Source organism: Macrotis lagotis, chromosome 1 (genome assembly GCF_037893015.1).
Source record: "Macrotis lagotis isolate mMagLag1 chromosome 1, bilby.v1.9.chrom.fasta, whole genome shotgun sequence".
NCBI lineage: Eukaryota > Metazoa > Chordata > Mammalia > Peramelemorphia > Peramelidae > Macrotis > Macrotis lagotis.
This window is the reverse complement of record NC_133658.1, coordinates 390,013,883-390,033,068: the sequence shown is the minus strand read 5'-3', so window position 1 is coordinate 390,033,068 and position 19,186 is coordinate 390,013,883. Positions and strand designations below refer to the sequence as shown.

At 34.9% G+C, this 19,186-nt stretch overlaps 1 protein-coding gene across 2 annotated transcripts in view; it reads right to left on the bottom strand.

Annotated features, from left to right (window-relative positions):
- The window catches only part of RNF145 (ring finger protein 145), a 109,981-nt gene that overhangs the window by 6,910 nt on the left and 83,885 nt on the right, over positions 1-19,186 (bottom strand). For both annotated transcript variants that reach the window (XM_074212511.1, XM_074212510.1), the window contains exons 9-10: positions 7,544-7,691; positions 727-1,083 (exon numbers count right to left, since the gene is read on the bottom strand). In XM_074212511.1, the coding sequence (XP_074068612.1) occupies positions 727-1,083; positions 7,544-7,691 (505 nt within the window). The remainder of the gene's footprint in view (positions 1-726; positions 1,084-7,543; positions 7,692-19,186) is intronic.

Below are 19,186 nucleotides of genomic sequence, written 5' to 3'. Positions count from 1 at the left end.
CATTCTCAACTAGTGACTTCAAGTATTGTGCCTAGTACAATATTCTGTGTATAAGGTACTCTACTACAAGTATAATTAAGTTTTAAGTTCATTCTCCACTGCAAATCTGATTTCAACATTAATTTATTTACAGCAGGAGGCAGCAACTTACAGCACATGTGCCAAGGATGGCAGTCAAGCTGATTTTCATTGGCATGCAAGTTGACTGCTAGCATCATGCACTTCCCTGAAGGGAAAAAAGTTAGGAGGGAAAAAATTTGTGAGAGCCACCAACTATCCACTAGGAGGATCAGCAGTTAGCATGTTCTCACCAACCTCCCTGTTGTAAAATTATATATCACCTCAGACCCCTCCCCAGCACTCCAGAAGGAAAGGGGGGTCAGAAACTTGGCAAACACCATTTTTCCAAAGTTCCCAATCCCTGATCTATAGTATATGCACTCATGAGTGAATATAATATACATCTGACCTGTTTTTCCTTCATTTGTGGGTGCACAACAAGTATTGAAAACAATAACAATTAATTAGTATCACACTGGCCAAATGTTAAACTTAATTTTTTTTAAAAGAGAAAATATTTCCTAAAGTTGTTTAAGGTGCTTAAAGTCATTTAGTTTCTTAGGAGATATTAATTTGTTATTGGGAACTTAAATTAAAAGGATTTTAATAAAAACCCCAAAAGTAACTATTTCCCCACCACTTAGATTTTTATGTTGTGCTGGGTACCTGATAACAGATGGCACAAATATCATTGTGTTTCTCTAGCTGCTCTTTTGTAGCAATGGGCAGAGATTTTATCTTATTCACAGCATCCCTGCGAAGAAGAAAGCTCTTCCACCCCAGCTGGGCCCGAAGCCACACATTGTAGTAGGAATGAATAAAGATGATCATGGAGCCCATGACAGTCCATTCTCCAAAGATGGTCTCTGAAACACCATATGCTACAACGCAGAGCGCCACAAGAAATTCCAGCAGACGGTAAGTGCCATTCACATAGTAGATGACATCATCCATGTTATCCACTGGCTCTTTTCTGAATTCTTCAACCATAAATAAGACATAAATAAAAAGTGTACCCAGAACCTGAAAGCACAAAGTATAAATGCTGAAAAATTTTGTTCACTGAATGCAAAAAAAGCAGCAACAATTTTTCTTAGGGTTTATAGTTTGCTACATTTCCTCCTTTACAGGGAAAGCTTTAGGTTATTTAAAATGATGCTTTTGATGTTTAGGGTATGAAATTATATATGAAAAAAGTATAGCTTGCTAATGTCTGAAATAGTATATTATCATTTTCCCAAAACTTTGCTTCTTGCTTAAATAGCTTAGGGGAATAGTAAGATAACAGGAAAAATTGGCAAGCAAAAATATCAAACAGATGTTTAAATTCCCATAGATCTTCAAAACAAGAAAAATAATTCCAAATTCTCTAAAAGATATCTATCTTTTCAACCAATTTTAGTTTGAGTGACATGGAAGTAGTACCTATTAACTAACTAGTATTTATTGAGTTAAGACTAATGTGTACTTAGCATGGTAAACACAATTACAGAAAAAAGTATGACGGGCCTGCTACCAAAAGAGTTTGCTAATTCACAGTTGGGAAGACAAGAAAAACAATAACACTATTAGACAACATAACAAATTATTAAAGTGCCATGTCATGCCAGAAATAATTCAAGCAGAGTGTTCTAAGATGTAGACCAATGAAGGCTGAATCATGGGCTTATGGTTAACAGTGAGAGCCACAAGTATGGATGAAATCTCTAAAGAAGAATGTGGAGATTACTACCAAGTATGGAAACCTCAGGGGGGAAAAAACAAGGGTAGGAATGCTAAAGAATCCACTGAGGAAAACTGAGAAGAAAGAAGAACCAGGTAAAGGCAATATTTATAGAAACCCAGAGAGAAGAGAGTGGTCAGTAAAATTAAAACATCACAAAGGTAAAGGAATATGAGGAAGTAAAAAATAAAATTTGATTCAACAAGTAGTTACTAATAGCAACCTTTAAAATAGTCATTTTAATGAAGTACTAGGGATATAAAATCAGAGTACATATTTATCAGTTCTTAAGGTTAATAAATTCATTATCTTAGAATGATGACTCAATCTGACCATTGCATAAAGCAGATTGAAATTATATAAGAAAGATACAAAATTACTCATATTTTCTGATTCAGTAAGGTAACTTTTTAAAAGTAGAGGTCTGTCTTTTAAAAAATTCAATAGGAAAAAGTTAGAGACTACTTGTCCAGTTATTGGAGAATGGCTAAACAAATTATAAAATTTTAATATTTAAGAATATCATTGCACCATAAAGAACGACAAATGTAAAAACTTGAAGGAAATGAAGGAAAACTGGTATAAAGTGATGTGGTTAAGAAAGAAAATGTAAAAGAATAATACAATACAATAACAAAAGACAAAGAAGACAACATTAAACAACAACAATTCCTTGGCCAAATGCAATGGATAATGCTGGCACTAACTTGTTAAAGGATAAAACTTCTCATTCCCTATAACAAACAGTAAATTACCAAAGAATATCTGTTGAATCTATTACCACTGTCATAAACTTTTTTTCTTAACTATTTTCAAGAAATATTAGACATCTCCTAAGACAAAACAAAATTTAACATAAAAGATGTTTAAAGATGTAAACAGTTTTAGAAGGAGTAGGTGGAGAGGAAAAGAAAAAAGGTTTTGGGAGGAAATCATTTGCTTGAAATGTTTATCAATGAAAGATATTTGGTAATATATTTCACATATATATAAATATTACAGTGTACTAGATACTCTCAGGAAATATGGATTTCTATAACATAATAAGGCTACTAGACAACTAAAGTAAAACAATTACTAAACTATAACCTCAGAAGCTCAAAAGGCAATGCTTTTCAAAAAAAATTATCAATTAAAAATGATCTTTATTACTGCAAACAATACATGCAAGGGGCGGCTAGGTGGCACAGTGGATAGAGCATCAGCCCTGGAGTCAGGAGTACCTGAGTTCAAAACTGGCCTCAGTCACTTAATAATTACCTAGCTGTGTGGCCTTGGGCAAGCCACTTAACCTCATTTGGCTTGCAAAAACCTAAAAAAATGCAAAATGTATATAGTTTTAGTCATTATCCAGATCTCTTTGTTAAAAATCTATAGTAAATTCAAGAGCTAGTATCTTATAAAAAGCATTAACATGTAGTAAACTGGGAAATAATTTTTACAACTAGTATTTCTGACAAAGGACTCATCTCTAAAATATACAAAGAACTGAGTCAAATCTTCAAAAAAAAAGCCATTTCCCAATTAACAAATGGTCAAAGGTTGTACAAAGGCAATTTACAGATGAGGAAATTAAAGTGATCCATAGTCTTATGAAAAATTGTTCTAAATGATTACTTATTAGAGAAATGCAAATTAAAGCATCTCTGAAGTACCACACCTCATACCTCTCAGACTGGCCAATATGATCTGAAAGGACAATGATCAATGATGGAAGGGATGTGGGAAATCTGGGACATTAATACATTGTTGGTGAAGCTGTGAACTCATCCAACCTTTCTGGAAAGCAGTTTGGAATTGCGCCCAAAGGGCAACAAAAATTGATCCAGCAATACCACTACTAGGTCTGTACCCTGAAGAGATTATGAGATTAAGAGATCACTTGTACAAAAATATTCATAGCAATCATGTTTGTGGTGACAAAGAATTGGAAATCAAAGAAATGTCCTTCAATTTGGGGAATGGCTTAACAAACTGTGGTATATGTATGTCATGGAACACTATTGTTCTATTAGAAACCAGGAGGGATGGGAATTCAGGGAATCCTGGAGGGATTTGCATGAACTGATGCTGAGTAAGATGAGCAGAACCAGAAAAACATTTTACACCCTAACAGTAACATGTGAGTGATGATTAACCTTGATGGACTTGCTCATTCTATAAGTACAACAATCAGGGATAATTTGGGGCTATCTGTGCTGGCTCCCAGAGTGGGAGCCAGCGTGACCTTCAGCGCAGCCATGGCCAAGAGCATAGATGTGACCCTCAGCACAGCTTACATCTGAGGAAACAGTAGCATGCATATAGAGCCTCCCAGGAGTGAGCTGCCTGGCAGCTTCAACCACAGTGCTCAACTCACAGAAGGTAAGAGGGTGGGGGGGAGACTATTGAGGTTTCTCTTCTGGCCCTGAGACAGGATTCTTGTGCTTTTGTCCATATTCAGACCCTGGAAGCAGTTTGGTAGCCTTCATTGCCATCCACAGACCAGAGCCCAGGCAGAATAACAGTCAGAGCCTCACATATGGAGGTCCTTGTGGGGGGGTGTCCCAATAATACTCAAAAGCATGGGAAGCATAAAAACTAACAGACTGCCTTCTGAGGGGGTTGGGGGGAGGGAGACGAGACTGGGGGAAAATTGTAAAATTAAAAATAAATTTAAAAAAAGCTCAGGAAGCATTCCAAAGCAGGCACAGGCTGGGGAAATGAGTAAACAGAAAAAAAGGAACCTGACCATGGACAATTACTTTGATCCCATGGAGGACAAACACACACAATTAGAAGACAAGAAAGTTCCAGTTTCTGCATCTAAATCCTCCAAGAAATAGAGAAGTTGGTCTCACACTATCTCAGAGCTCTTTGAAAATCAAGTAAGGGAGGTAGAGGAAAAATTGGGAAGAGGAATGAGGGAGATGCTGGAAAAACATGAAAACTGAGTCAATAGCTTAGTCAAGGAAATCCAAAAAAAAAATGCTTAAGAAAATAATATTCTAAAAACTAGTTTAGGTCAAATGGAAAAAAAAACAGTTCAAAAAGTTAATGAGGAGAAAAATACCTTAAAAAGCAGAACTGGCCAGATGGAAAAGGAGATAAGAAAGCTCTCTGAAGAAAATAAATCCCTCAAATATAAAATGGAGCTAAAGGAAGCTGACGACTTTGCAAGGAATCAAGACATAATAAAAACATATCAAAATAATGAATAACTAGAAGAAAACAAGAAATATCTCACTGAAAAAACAATGGATATGGAAAACAGATCAAGAAGAGACAATTTAAAAATTACAGGGCTACCTGAAAGTCAAGATCAGGAAAAGAGCCTTGACTTCATTTTTAAAGAATTTCTACAGGAAAATTTTCCTGATATCCTAGAAGCAGAGGGCAAAATAGAAATTGAGAGAGTCCACCCATCTCCTACTGAAAGAAATCCAGAAAAAATAACTCCCAAGAATATTATAACCAAGTTCCAGAACTCCCAAGTCAAAGAGAAAATATCATGGAGCTACAGTCAGGATTACTCAGGACTTAGCAGCATCCACATTAAGGGCTTGTAGGGTTTGGAGTATAATATTCTGGAAGGCAAAAGAGTTTGGAATGCAACCAAGAATCAATTACCCAGCAAAACTGAACATCCTCTTCCAGGGGAAAAGATGGCCTTTCAATGAAACAGGAGAATTTCAAAAGTTCCTGTTGAAACGGCCAGAGCTAAACAGAAAGTTTTATCTTTAAGTACAGGACTCAGGTGAAGCATAGAGAGGGTGGATGAGAAGGGCAAATTATGAGGGATTTAATGATGATGAACTGTGTGTATTCCTGCATGGAAAGATGATATTGATATTACTCATATGAACCTTCTCATTTATTAGAGCAGTTAGAAGGAGCATATATAGACAAGGCACAGGGGAGAGCTGAATTTGAAGATATAATATATTTTTTTAATGGTGTCAATGGGTGAAAAGGAAATGTACTGAGAGAAAGGAAAGGTAGAATAAACCAAGATATTTCATATAAAAGAGTCAAGAAATAGCTTTTGCAATGGTATGGAAGGGAGGAAGGTGAGAGGAAATGAGGGAGCTTCATTCTCATCAGAAATGGCTCAGAAAGGAAACAACATATATACATATATATATATATATATATATATATATATATATATATATATATATATATATATATATATAATAGGGCAAAGAAACCTATAAGGAAAAGGAGAGAAAGGGAATGGGAGAAAGGGGTCAGGAGAAAGGGAGAGGGGTAGGCAGGGGATAGAGGAGAGGGTAAACCATGGGAGAGGATAGTCACATATAATACATTTTCTTTGTTACTTTTTGTAAGGTGGTGGAATTGGGTAACCTGTCCAGGACCACAGGGATGGGTGGTGCTGGGTCTCTGGAGTGGGATGTTGACTTGGGGCCTCTTGGCCCTAAGGGCTGGTGCTCTGTCCACTGTGCCACTTGGCTGTCCCATAACAACTTTTGATGAGGGACAGAGTGAAAAGAGAAAGAAACTATAATAATTGGTAGTAGAGATGAATGGATGGAGGGAATTACAATCAGCAACATCAACTGCAAAAGTAACTTCCCTGATGGATTTTACAATAAAGAATGCGATCCACCATGAGACAGAGCTGATGGTATTGGAACACAGACCGAACCTGAAGTACATTTTTTTTCTTTTACTTTATTTCACGGGAGATTTTTTACTTTTTTTGGGGGGAGGAGGGATTATGTTTACTCTTACAACAAAACTACTATGTAAAATAAATTAAATAATGTACAAGTCATGGCGTGATTAATTTGATTGATGTGGCCTTTGAAAATTGAATGACAATTATTATTCTCTAATATCATTAGCAGTGAGATTCATGAATGGTTTGGATTCAGTTTTATATTTGTTTTCAAACAGTTTAATAATATGCTTTCAATTACACTAACTTCTTGACAAATATATAGAAAATCTTAGAAGGGAAGGGGAAGATGGAGATCTTGCATTCCATTTTCTCCCTCCCAAGTCAAACTAATCTTTAAACTTGAAAAGTTTTCTTATTTTAGCCTCTTTGTGGCATTTCTGATTCATATATATATATATATGTCTTTTCCCCAAAGTCTTCAATGGCACTTGGAATTTCCGCATTTTTGCTTTGGATTATCTGTCTATTGCTCTGGTATGCTGAGTATACCCTAGAGATGGAGGTCAATAATCATTGATCAGCTATTAGTAGCAGAAGGAAAATGGAAGCTCCCAATGGGGTTTAGGGAACCTCTTGGCAACATGAGTGTTCAAAGTGAGTCTGAAAGATATCTGAAAAGGTCATGTTTAGGAACATACATTAAACTGTCATTAGTCCAGAAGCAGAGAATGCTTAAAAATTTATACTTTTCTAATCTAGTGCTGATATCCTGAAAATATAAATGAAAAAACATTGAAAACATTAGTTTTGTATTTACAAGAGTATCTATTTGTCAAGTCATTTTATTTGGTTATTCTGAAACTATAAGATTTAGAAAAACAGAAATGGGGACAAAGTAGGGAAGAAAGGGGGAGAAGAGAGCTTTTTGAGAAAAGAAACAATGGCACCAGAAGCATAACACTAACATCATATATTCCAAATATGGTGTTGTTCATATGAAGAAAATGCAAAAGAATGGTAACTTATAAGGTAATTATACCATCTACAATAATTAACCTAAAGGAAATTCATTCCTTCATTCCAAAAGAGAAAAACAATCAAGTAAAATATGATATAAAATCTAGTCTTGCACTTACCTGAAGAGATGTAAGGATACTACTGGAGATAATGATAAGAAGCCAAAAATCCATGTGAAAAAATTGGCATATCATGTAAGCCATATAAGCAGGGAACACTAATAAAAATAAACAAAGGCTGACAGCACGGAAGTGTTTCCATAAACTCCTACAGAAAAAAATACATATATTTTGTAAGACATCTGCCATCTAGTATTTCACAATCAACAGTAACTATAATGTAACATTTGTAAAGTACATGTCCTGACTTTCTTCTTTCTATCAATGAAATTTGGGATTTCAGAAGAATTTTTTTATTCCTCTCTCTCTTGTATCTAAAAACCATTGGATATTCTATATTTCTGTTTGTACTATCTTACTTATATTTTATTCGCATTCTCATTTCAAATACTGAGAATGGGCTTTTGTCTCTTTAAACCTAGATTATTATAACACTCTCCTAATTGATAACTTTAACTTTCTTTTCTATAGTACCCTCCCACCTCAATTTGATCAGCATATTGGCTGCTAGATAATTTTCATCATACAAAATCTTCATTATCATACCTCCCACAAAATTCTTTTGTGGATCTCCATTTGCCTTTAGGACAATTTCCAAATTCTTTAAGTCACATTTCTTAATTTTCTATTTTCCTCCATGATAAATTTCTATTTTGGCCAGTGCAATCCATTTTCTAAATGTGATATACAGTTCCTCCTTAAAATGTACTCTTTATGATGCATTCAGTTGTTTTAAAATCAAGTTCAAGTTCACACTCTTGAAAATTAACCTTATGGTAATCTCCTGATCTAAATATCTATAGTACTATGTATAATTCACTTGAGATTTATAGACATGCTTTATTATTTATTATGTCTTATCTCTAATTATGGTATATATTCCCTAGCTTTGGGGAATCATACAATCACAAATTTCAAGTTGGAAGGGACCTGTGAATGTCACTAAATTCATTCTTCATAATTTAAACAGGAGGAAAAGAAGACTAAGAGAGGTTACAAATGGGCATGCTGTGATCACAAAGTTAGTTGATGTCTAAGGAGGATCTGAACTAAGGTCTTCCTTAACTCCAAATCTAGCATTCTATCCACTGTACCATCAGCATTATTTACCTTTGTATTATCCATACAAAAATATACAACACTAACATCATATAGCCCAATTATTGTACTCAAATGCAAAAGAATCATAACTTATGATGACTATGACAACTACAATAATTAATCTAAAAGAAATTCATTCCTTCATCCCAAAAGAGAAAAATAATCAAATAAAATGTAGTGTCCTGACAAAGACAAGCAAGTTTGCCCTTTATCATGAAAAAGAGAAAAGAAGCCATGTAATTAGATAACTAGATAGAGCCTTCTTTATGATTCAATTTCAGTTTGAAAATCCCAGGCCAAGCCTCTGCATTCATTAAGATTTGGAAGGAAGTACCAATTGCCAATCCAAGGCAAGTCAACTTCATATCATAAAGAAAAGAGGAGGGTAATTCAATATGAAAGTGAGCTTCATTTAGGAACTACCCAATATAAACAAGAGCTACCAACAAATGACTTAGGATCTTTCTTCTAATCAGTGGGAGGATGAGAAGGGGGAGGAATAGTTTAGGAATTTGCAGAAAATATAAATAACTCTGCCAGTACCACATAACAATTATATGTGCAAGAAAAACAAAATTATATCCATTCCTAGAGAACATAGGTGAAATTCAATTCGATTCAATGAACAATTATTATGTGCCAACTACAAAAAAAGCCTTGGCACTCTGGATACAAAAATGAAAAAGGTCTCTCCTATTTAGAAGCTAATATTCTTGGATAGGGAGGGAAAAGTATAACAATATAAACATACATAAATAAGTAAATGTAAAATAAATGTAAAAAATACAAAGTAATTTAAAGAGGGGAAACCAAACTAACACTGCAGGATGCAGGTGAAAACAGTAAAAGGTGAAATTTGGGCAATGCTTTGAAGCAAAGTAGGGATTCTAAGAGGCAGAAGTGATGAGGGTATACATTTCAGATATAGAGGACAACATGTACAAAGATAGGGGCAAGAAACAAAATATCATGATCAAGGAAGTGTCAGTAATCCAGGTGGACTCAAAGAAAGATCTTGTGAAATATAGCAATATGAAAATTGACTGTAAAGGATCCTGACATATTGTGGAAGGCTGTAAAGCTAGGCTGAAGCTTTTATACTTCACCTTACAGGTAAAAGGAAACCATTGAAGATTTTTGTGCCCTAAACAGATTCAACTTGTATTGCAGAAAGCTTATTTTGGCAACTGCAGGAAGACCAATTAGGAAGTTACTGCAGTAGTCCAGGGAAGAAGTGATAAGACTGGAGGATTATGTGGAAAAATGAAAATTTTTCCATCGCAAGATAATACTTAGGACTAACTACATACTGGAGGTGAGGGAGAAAGATGTCATATTTGATACCAAGTTTGTGAACCAGGGTAACTGGAAAGAAGATATCTTCTAATGGTGAAGTCTGAGAAGGAAGGGGGTATGAAGGAAAGTAGGAGTAATTCTATTTTGGGCATCTTGAATTTGAGATGTATATAGTCATCAGGATTTGCAGGGTAAAGGACCAGAGGGCAGCTGTTAATAAAAACTAAAGTTCAGGAAATTTTAGGATGGATGAATAGATTTGAAAGTCTCTTCACAGAGATCATTATTAAAAAGCCATATGACAGAAAAGAGCAGGGCCAGCAGGGCTGAGAATACTTTCTTAAAGGATGTCCACACTTAATGAGAAGGAGGAGGAGACTCTCAATCTAACCAAGGAAACAGACAGAATGGTTAGGCAAGAAAGAGAACTGAGAGAAAAATTGTCACAGAAGAAAAAGGAGGAAAAAAATCTCCAGAAAGCAGGAATATTCAACATTACAATGAGAACCATGAAAAGGGCATTGGAGTTAGCAGTTGAGATCTTTTCTAAAGTTGTAGAGAGTAATTTCAGTTACCTAAGGGATTAAAAAAGTCAGATGGCAAAAGGTTGGAAAATAAACAGGAGATGAAGATGGAGCTTGGAAGACCTTTACTAAGAGTCTGGCTGTGAAAGAGAGAACAGATATAAATTAGATGAAAGTTTAAGTAGAGAACTGGGACAAATAAAGGTTCTTTAAAGATGGGGATAAGTTCTACTTATTCCGATTATTAAAGAAAAGGAAGTTTTTCTTAAGAGAATGCAAAGAACTTCAAGTAAGAAATGAAGAAAAAGGACCTGATGAGCTATAAGGGAATCCCACTTTTTTAAAAAAAAGATTAGTTAGTTGGAGAATGTCACATTAAAAATAGTAAAAAAGGATCATTGAACTTTTACAGTTAAGTAATACAAATGAGCTTTTTCTATAGAGGATGGTTAAACACTAACAACTATTGATTAGAGAGAGATGCAAATTAAATACCACTTCACACCTATCAGATTGGCTAATTATACAGAAAAGGAAAATGATAAATTTTGGAGGGGATGTGAGAAAATTGGGAGAGTAATGCACTGATTGTAGCACTGTGAACTGATTCAGCCATTCTGGAGAGAAATTTGGAACTGCCCAAAGGACTATAAAACTGTGCATACCTTCTGATTCAGCAATATCATTACTAGGCTGTATCCCAAAGAGATCATTAAAAGGGAATAGGACCTACTTGTATAAAAATATTTGTAGCAGTTATTTTTTTTTCCTTTTAAAGATTTTATTTATTTTGAGTTTTACAATTTTCCCACTAATCTTTCTTCCCTCCCCCCAACCCCCTACAGAAGGCAATTTGCCATTCTTTGCATTGCTTCCATGGTATACATTGATCCAAATTGAATGTGATGAGAGAGAAATCATATCCTTAAGGAAGAAAAATAAAGTATAAGAGATAGTAAGATTACATAATAAGATATCAGGTTTTTTTCCCCTAAATTAAAGGTAATAATAGTCCTTGGCCTTTGTTCAAATTCCACAATTCCTTCTCTGGATACAGAAGGTATTCTCCATCGCAGATAGCCCCAAATTGTCCCTGATTGTTACACTGATAGAATGAGCAAGTCCATCAAGGCTGATCATCACCCCCATGTTGCTGTTAAGAGTGTACAATGTTTTCCTGATTCTGCCCATCTCGCTCAGCTTCAATTCAGAGAAGCCTGGAAGGATTTGCATGAATTCCCATTCCTCCTGGTTTCTAATAGAACAATAGTGTTCCATGACACACACATATACCACAGTTAAGCCATTCCTCAAATTGAAGGACATTTCCTTGATTTCCAGTTCTTTGCCACCACAAACAGGGCTACTATGAATATTTTTGTACAAGTGATGTTTTTACCCTTTTTCATAATCCCTTCAGGGTATAGACCCAGTAGTGGTATTGCTGGATCAAAGTGTATGCACTTTGGGGATAATTCCAAATTGCTCTCCAGAAAGGTTGGATGAGTTCACAGCTCTACCAACAATGTATTAGTGTCCCAGATTTCCCACATCCCTTCCAACATTGATCATTGTCCTTTCTGGTCACATTGGCCAGTCTGAGAAGTGTGAGATGGTACCTCAGAGATCTATAGCAGCTCTTTTTAATGGTGGCAAATAATTGGAAAATGAGAAGATGCCTATCAACTGGGGAATAGCTGAACATAAAGTGGTACATGAATGTTATGGAAATCTATTGTTCTTTAAGAAATCATGAGCAGATGGATTTCAGAAAAATTTGGAAAGACTTAAATAAATGCTCACTGAAGTGAAAAGAAGAGGGGAACATCAAACACATTAATAGAAACACTGTGATCTATTCAGAAATACAGTAATCAAAGATAGTGATGGAAAGTGTTATCCACATTCCAAGAAAAACTATGGAGTCTGAATGCAGTTTGAAGTAACCTATTTTCCCTTTTAAAATTTTGTTTGTTTGTTTTTTTCTTGTGGTTTTACCCATTTGTTCTGATTCTCCTTTCACAACATGAGTAATATGAAGATATGTTTCATATGATTGTAGCTATACAAACTATATTAGACTGACTGGGGAGGGAGGCGAGAAAGGAGGGAAAGAGAAAAATATTGAGCTCAAAATTTTACAAAAATTAACATTGATGGAGGCTGTTAAGTGATACTGTGGTTAGAGCACTGACCCTGGAGTCAGGAGAACCTGAGATCGAATCCATGCTCAGACACTTGATACTAACTATGTGACCTTGGGGCAAGCCACTTAACCCCACTGCTTCATAAAAACAAAAAAAAAATGAACACTGAAAACTATTGAAAACATTACATGTAATTTTAAAAAATAAGAAATTTCTTCATAATGGTCATAGGAAAGAGGCTACTCAGAAATAATCAGAGAAAGAAGTGTACCTTTTCAGTATTGAAAGGTACTCAATTGGCTTTTTTTTTAAACTAAAATGAAATGAATAAAAGAGAGGACTAATTTCCCAAAGTATATTCCTGGGAATATGACAAGGAGAGCTACAAGATTTATCCAATTTAAGGACTTCCCTCTGATGATTTATATGAAAATAAATAGCATAATATGGAAACTAGCAAACACTGTTCAGGATTTTAAATTTCCAAGCAAGAACCTAAAGGAATTGGGGGTAAAGTTGGTAGCCAAAGGAAGGGCTTTAGAAGAAGAGAACAGATTTTATAAGTGCTTGGGCTGCTGAGATCTGGTTCTGGATTTCAAACCGTAGCTAAAAATATAAGAAACAATAAGGTTCAGTCAAGATGAAGTATACCAAAGGTTGATAAGAATCTATCTGGAATCTTATCATTCTTTACATTGAAAAGGAAGCTGGGGGGAGGGAAGAAAAAACTTAATAACTTACATGGAGAAATTCATAGGAAGCAAAAGTCTAAGAAAGGAATTATTAATAAAGCCCATGGAATCAGACAGCTAATTATATACAAAGAAGTATAAGTAACAAGCATGACTAAAGATTATCATGCAAAGAATAAGGCAAATTTGTTAGCACAGATATAACTGAGACTGGGTACATGAGTAGACTATGGCTCTGAAAGGGTATAATTTATTTAAAAGTCAAGTAAACAAGCATTTATTAAACACTTGCTTTGTGTTTATTTTTCTTTTCTTTTCATAATTTTTTCCTAAAAAAAATTCAGAATACATACATCTATCAAGGAAGTAGCAAAGGGTAAGACTAGAAGGATGCATAATAAGGGAAAGAATAAATTAAAAGAGGCAAAAAGCAAAACTGACTTTTGAGGAAGGATAGAATAAAATAAAGGGAAGGAGGCAAGAAAAATAACTTGAACAAAATAGGATGGAAGAAAATATTCAGCAACCATAATTGTGAATGTGAATTGAATGAACTCATCAAAAAAAATGGAAGCAGATAGTGAATGAAATAGAAACCAGAATCCAACAATGTGTTGTTTACAACAAACAAATAATAAACAGACATACACAGAATTAAAATAAGGAACAAAATCTATTACACTTCAGTTGAAATAAATAAAAGGTGGGGAAAGAGATCATCAGGGAAGCTACATTTTGCTAGGAGATATCAAAGACAATGAAGTAATACTGATGCTAAGCATATGTGCACCAAATGGCATCTTTAAAGAAAAGTCAAATGAATTACAGGAGACAGTAAAAACTATACTAATGGAAGACTTCAATTTATTCCTCTCAGATTTACTTAACTATCATAAAACTATTTAACCAAACTGAACCATAAAATAAATAAGAAATGACATGAATAGAATTTTAGAAAAATTAGCTATAATATTCCTCCAGAGAAGCAAAGTATTGAAAGACCTAGCAGATTTGACCAAGAAGTCATGAATTTTTTTAAAAAACCTAGAAAATGGGGGACAATACCAAATGACTAAAGAAATACACTATTCTAACTTAGGAAGAAAATAGAAAAAAGGTAGAGTCTACAAAAACCCATACATAAGAAAGCTTGACTTCAATTCCTGGTAAAATTCTACTGCTATAGGAACTAAAGTTTGCGAGTACCTAGGGAAGGGAACAATGATCACAAAAAGCATCCAGAACTAGAAATTCTGGCTTAACCTCTTTCATTTTTTCCCAAGGTAACTAAATTAGTATATTAAGGTATATTATAAACATTGTTTACTGAGATTTTTAGTAACACAATGGATAAAATGTCTCATACTATCTTTATGAAGAAAATGGAGACATATGAGAGAAAAATTAGTACAACTAAGTAAAACTGAAACTGATTAAATGGTCAAAATGAAAGAGTAGTCATGAATGATCCTGGTGTCAACTTGAAAAATTACAATGACCCAAGGATATGTGTTTGACATTGTATTTTTTAACATTTTGTTCAATGACATGGAAAAAAAGTATAGATTTAATGCTTATCAAACTTTCAATTAACACAAAAGGACAGGGGAACAGCTGGTTAATACAGTGGATGTCAGGATCCAAAAAGATATCAATAGACCAGATCACTGGGAAGGATCTTATGAATTGGCATTTGATAAGAAAAAATGCATAGTTTTATATTTGCATCTAAAAAAATACCAACTTGACATATGCAATAACAGGCATAATATAAAGGTTCCAAGGGAAAACCTTAGCAAGATAAAACTTCTTCTAAAAAAAAAAAAACAAGGTTATTAGTGGACCATAGGCTGAAAACAGTTCAGCAAAATAAACAGCAATCACAAAAGCCTGAATTTTTAAAAAAACAGAGTTATAGAGGGTTGGGAATATGAAAGAATGTTACACTAGGCCCTTCTCAGACAATATTGTTTTTAGCTCTGGTCACAATGTAAGATGGATTTTGGCAAGCATGAGATGTTCAGAGAACAGTTGAAATGATGAAGAACATCTCAAGATCATGTTATATAAACATCAGTGAAAGGAAATGGTCATTTTTAATATGGAAAAGAGAAAATTTATAGGCTACATAGGTTACTGTATTCAAGAATATGAAAGGTTCTCACATAGAAGGAGGATAAATTTCATTCAGATTGGTGACAGACAAGAGACCAATGGATGGTACTTGCAAATAGGAAGATTTAGCTTGAGATAAGAAGAAATTTGTAATCATTAGAGCCATACAGAAGGAAAATGTACAACTTGGAACAGTAATGAATTCCCCCTAATTCAATGAAGAACAGATGATAACTTGTCAGAAATAGTAGACATAATGGTTTCTTTTTCAGGTAAAGGTTGAATTAGATAGCCTCTAAGTCTACTTCCAAATCAGAAAACTTGTCTCTAGTATATATTAAATAAAATATATAAACTAATGTTGATCATTTTAAAACTTTTATTAAAGTCTCTTGTTTGTACACCATAGTCATTTGGGGATATAACTTAAACAACCCTCAGAATTGAACCCTCTGGACAATAACAAATTAATCAATCTCTAAGCATTTCTTAAGTACTTGTTTTGTCAAGTACTGTGCCAAATGTTAGAGACATACAGAAAAAGTATAGACAGCCTCTACAGCTAAGTAGCTCACATTTCTTATGAATAACACATTTATTATTCAGAATATATAAGATAAATACAGAATAGCTGAAAGGTAATCTTACCAAAAAACAGCATTGACGACTAGAGGAAGATAAGGAATGGTCTCCTAGAAGAAGTAGCACCTTAGCTGAAACTTGAAGGAACTCAAATATTTTAATAATCTAAGAGGTGGGGAAGTAGAACCTTCTAGGTATAGGAAGCAGACAATGCAAAGAAGGGGGATGTGTTGGGGGGGAGCAAGTAGGCCATTGTATCATAGTGTGAGTGTAGAGAGACTAGAAAGGTAATTGTAATGAACTTTAAATGCCACACAAAAGACTTTTTATCTGACTGGAGATAAAAGAGAACCAACCATTGGAACTTGCTATAGTAAGGAACTGGTATAGTCAGACCATGCTTCAGGAAAATTCTTTGGTGGCTGTGTTGAGGATGACTTGAGAATGGAGAGAGATTTAAGCCAGGAAGGTCAATTAAAAAGTTATTATAATAATCCAGATGAGGGTCTAAACTAGGGTAATGGCTGTGTTATGCAAGAGATTTTATAAAGAAAATAATTACAAGGCTTGGCAACTGCTTGGCTATGTGTTCTGAACAAAACAGTTGAGGATGTTACCATCCTTATAAACCTGGGTGACTGGAAGGATATTAGAAACCCCAATAATAATTGAGTTTAAAGAAGGAAAAGTTTGAGAATAAAATCATAAATTGTGGACATTTTTGAGCTTAAGATGTCTCCAGTATGAAATGTCTAATAGAAGTCTAACTAATGATGCAAGGTCAGAACTCAGACTGAGACTAAGACTAGATAAGTAGATTTTGGAATCACCAGAGAAATAACTGAAAAAATAAAAGTCAATAAGATCACCAAGTGAAAGGAAGGCAGACAGAAAATATACATAGGCTCAGGACAGAGGACACTAATAGTGACTACAACATAAAGATCCAGGTAAAGAGTTTGAGTAGCAGCAAGACTCATAGAGGAACCAGTAAAAACAGAATCAGCAACGCCCCCCCAAAAAAAAAGAGTATCCAGAAGAAGGTAGTCAAAGAAGCCAAGAAGGATGAAGATTGAGGTCATTAGATTTGGCAATTAAGAGGAAATCAATAACTTTATAGAATAGTTTCAGTTGAATGATGAGGATAAGAAGCTAGATTGCGGAGGGGTTAGAAAAAGTGTGAGAAGACTAAATGAGTGCACTGATTGTATATGGCTTTTTCAAAGATTTTAGATGAGAAGGGAATAAGAATTAAGATAGCTGGGAGAATATTAGGATCTAGTGTAGATTTTTAGGATGGGAAAGATTTGTGTGCATTTGAGTGGGGAAACAAAGGTAAAGAGAGAAAAGGATAGCTGGGGAAGGGAATGTGGGCAAACTGTAGAAGACAGTAGTAAATAGGAACAAAGGAACAGAGTAGTTGTGTCCAACTCAAAACAGATCCTTGCAGGCTACTCATAGTGACTTAGAATATCTAAAAATGCTGCATGGAATTTTAATTTTTTTAATTATTATTTTTAGTATTTATTATGATTTCATCAAACATTTTCTAAGTATATTTTAATCTGGTTCCCTGCAACAGAAATGGACAATTCAGAAAGAACATACTCTCAAGAGACTGAAAAAACAGAGATGGCAAGGAATGGATGATGCTAGAAGTATCTGAGATGAAGAGTCAAGGAGTAAAAAAGAAGGGACTTTCACAGAAAATGGCTTCAATTCTTTCCTTGAATCATGGAACAAGTTACTAGCAGAAAGGGTGAGGGAAGGAAGTATCACAGGAAGTTTTAAGGACAGAAAAGATTTAAATAGCTGCTGTGATAAGTGGGATAAGTAATTAATTATGGAGTAAATTTCTTTATGTAATCATAATAATAATAATATAGAAATGTGTTTCTTTTCTAAAGACTTTGAGATTGTCAGTCACCCTTTTCTTAATACTTCATTCTTTTCTGGGCTTTTACAACATTGCTCTCTCCTGGCTCTCTTCCTACCTGTATGATTGCTCCTTCTCAGTTTCCTTAACTGGATTTTCATCCAAGCCATACTCAGCAACTATGAATGCCTGTTCTCCCCCATCAAGATTCTGTCTTTGGTCCTCTTTCTCTTTCTCTTCTATACCATTTTGCTTAATTTTCAATTACAAAACTAGAACATCTAAATAAAATGTTTTCTATCAATACAAATTCTTAGTGCCATTTTTTGTTTGTTGTCCAAGTTATTTCAGTTGTGTCCAACTCTTCATGATCCCATTTCCTTGGCAAAGATATTGGAGTGGTTTGTCATTTCCTTCTCCAGTGATTTTACAGATGAGGAAACTGAGGCAACAAGGTTAAGTGACTTGACTAGGATCACACAATAAGAGTCTGAGGCAAGATTTGAGTTCAAGAAATTAGTCTTCTTGACTCTATTTACCTTTGATCCCATGGGCTCAGCTACTTCTATACAAATGATTCTGAAATCCAGTTATCCAACTAGAACATCTCTTGGCTTTTAGTCCCTCACCACTAACTGCCTATTAGACATCCTCAAATGGATGTCTCATAGACATTTCAAATTCAGTGTGTCCAAAATTGAACTCATTATCTTTCCCCCTAAGATCTTAACCCTAAATCTTAACCTCTTCAAAGCTTCCCAATTACTGTTTGGGGTATCACCATCCTCCCAATCAACCAAGCTCACAATTTATGTGTCATTCTCCAATGGACTTGGAGTCAGAAGCACAGAAGTTTGAATCCAGTCTAAGATACATGACTCTTACTAGCTGTGTGACCCTGGGAAAGTCACTTAATCCTGATTACTTCACATCCAGGGCCATCGCCAGCTGTCCTGATTTATATCTGGCCACTGAACCCAGATGACTCTGAAGAAGTAAGACTGGTGACTTAGCACAGCAATCCCTCACTCAAATCCAATTCACATGCTTGCCATGGCATTACCTCCCAGCTGTCATAGTCTTCCTTGAAAATGAAGGACAGGGGTGGCTAGGTGGCACAGTGGATAGAGCACCAGCCCTGGAGTCAGGAGTACCTGAGTTCAAATCCGGCTTCAGACACTTAATAATTACCTAGCTGTGTGGCTTTGGGCAAGCCACTTAACCCCATTGCCTTGCAAAAAACTAAAAAAAAAATGGACAAAAAACCCCCCAAAACATTCTCCTTTATCACCTACAATATCCAAAATCAG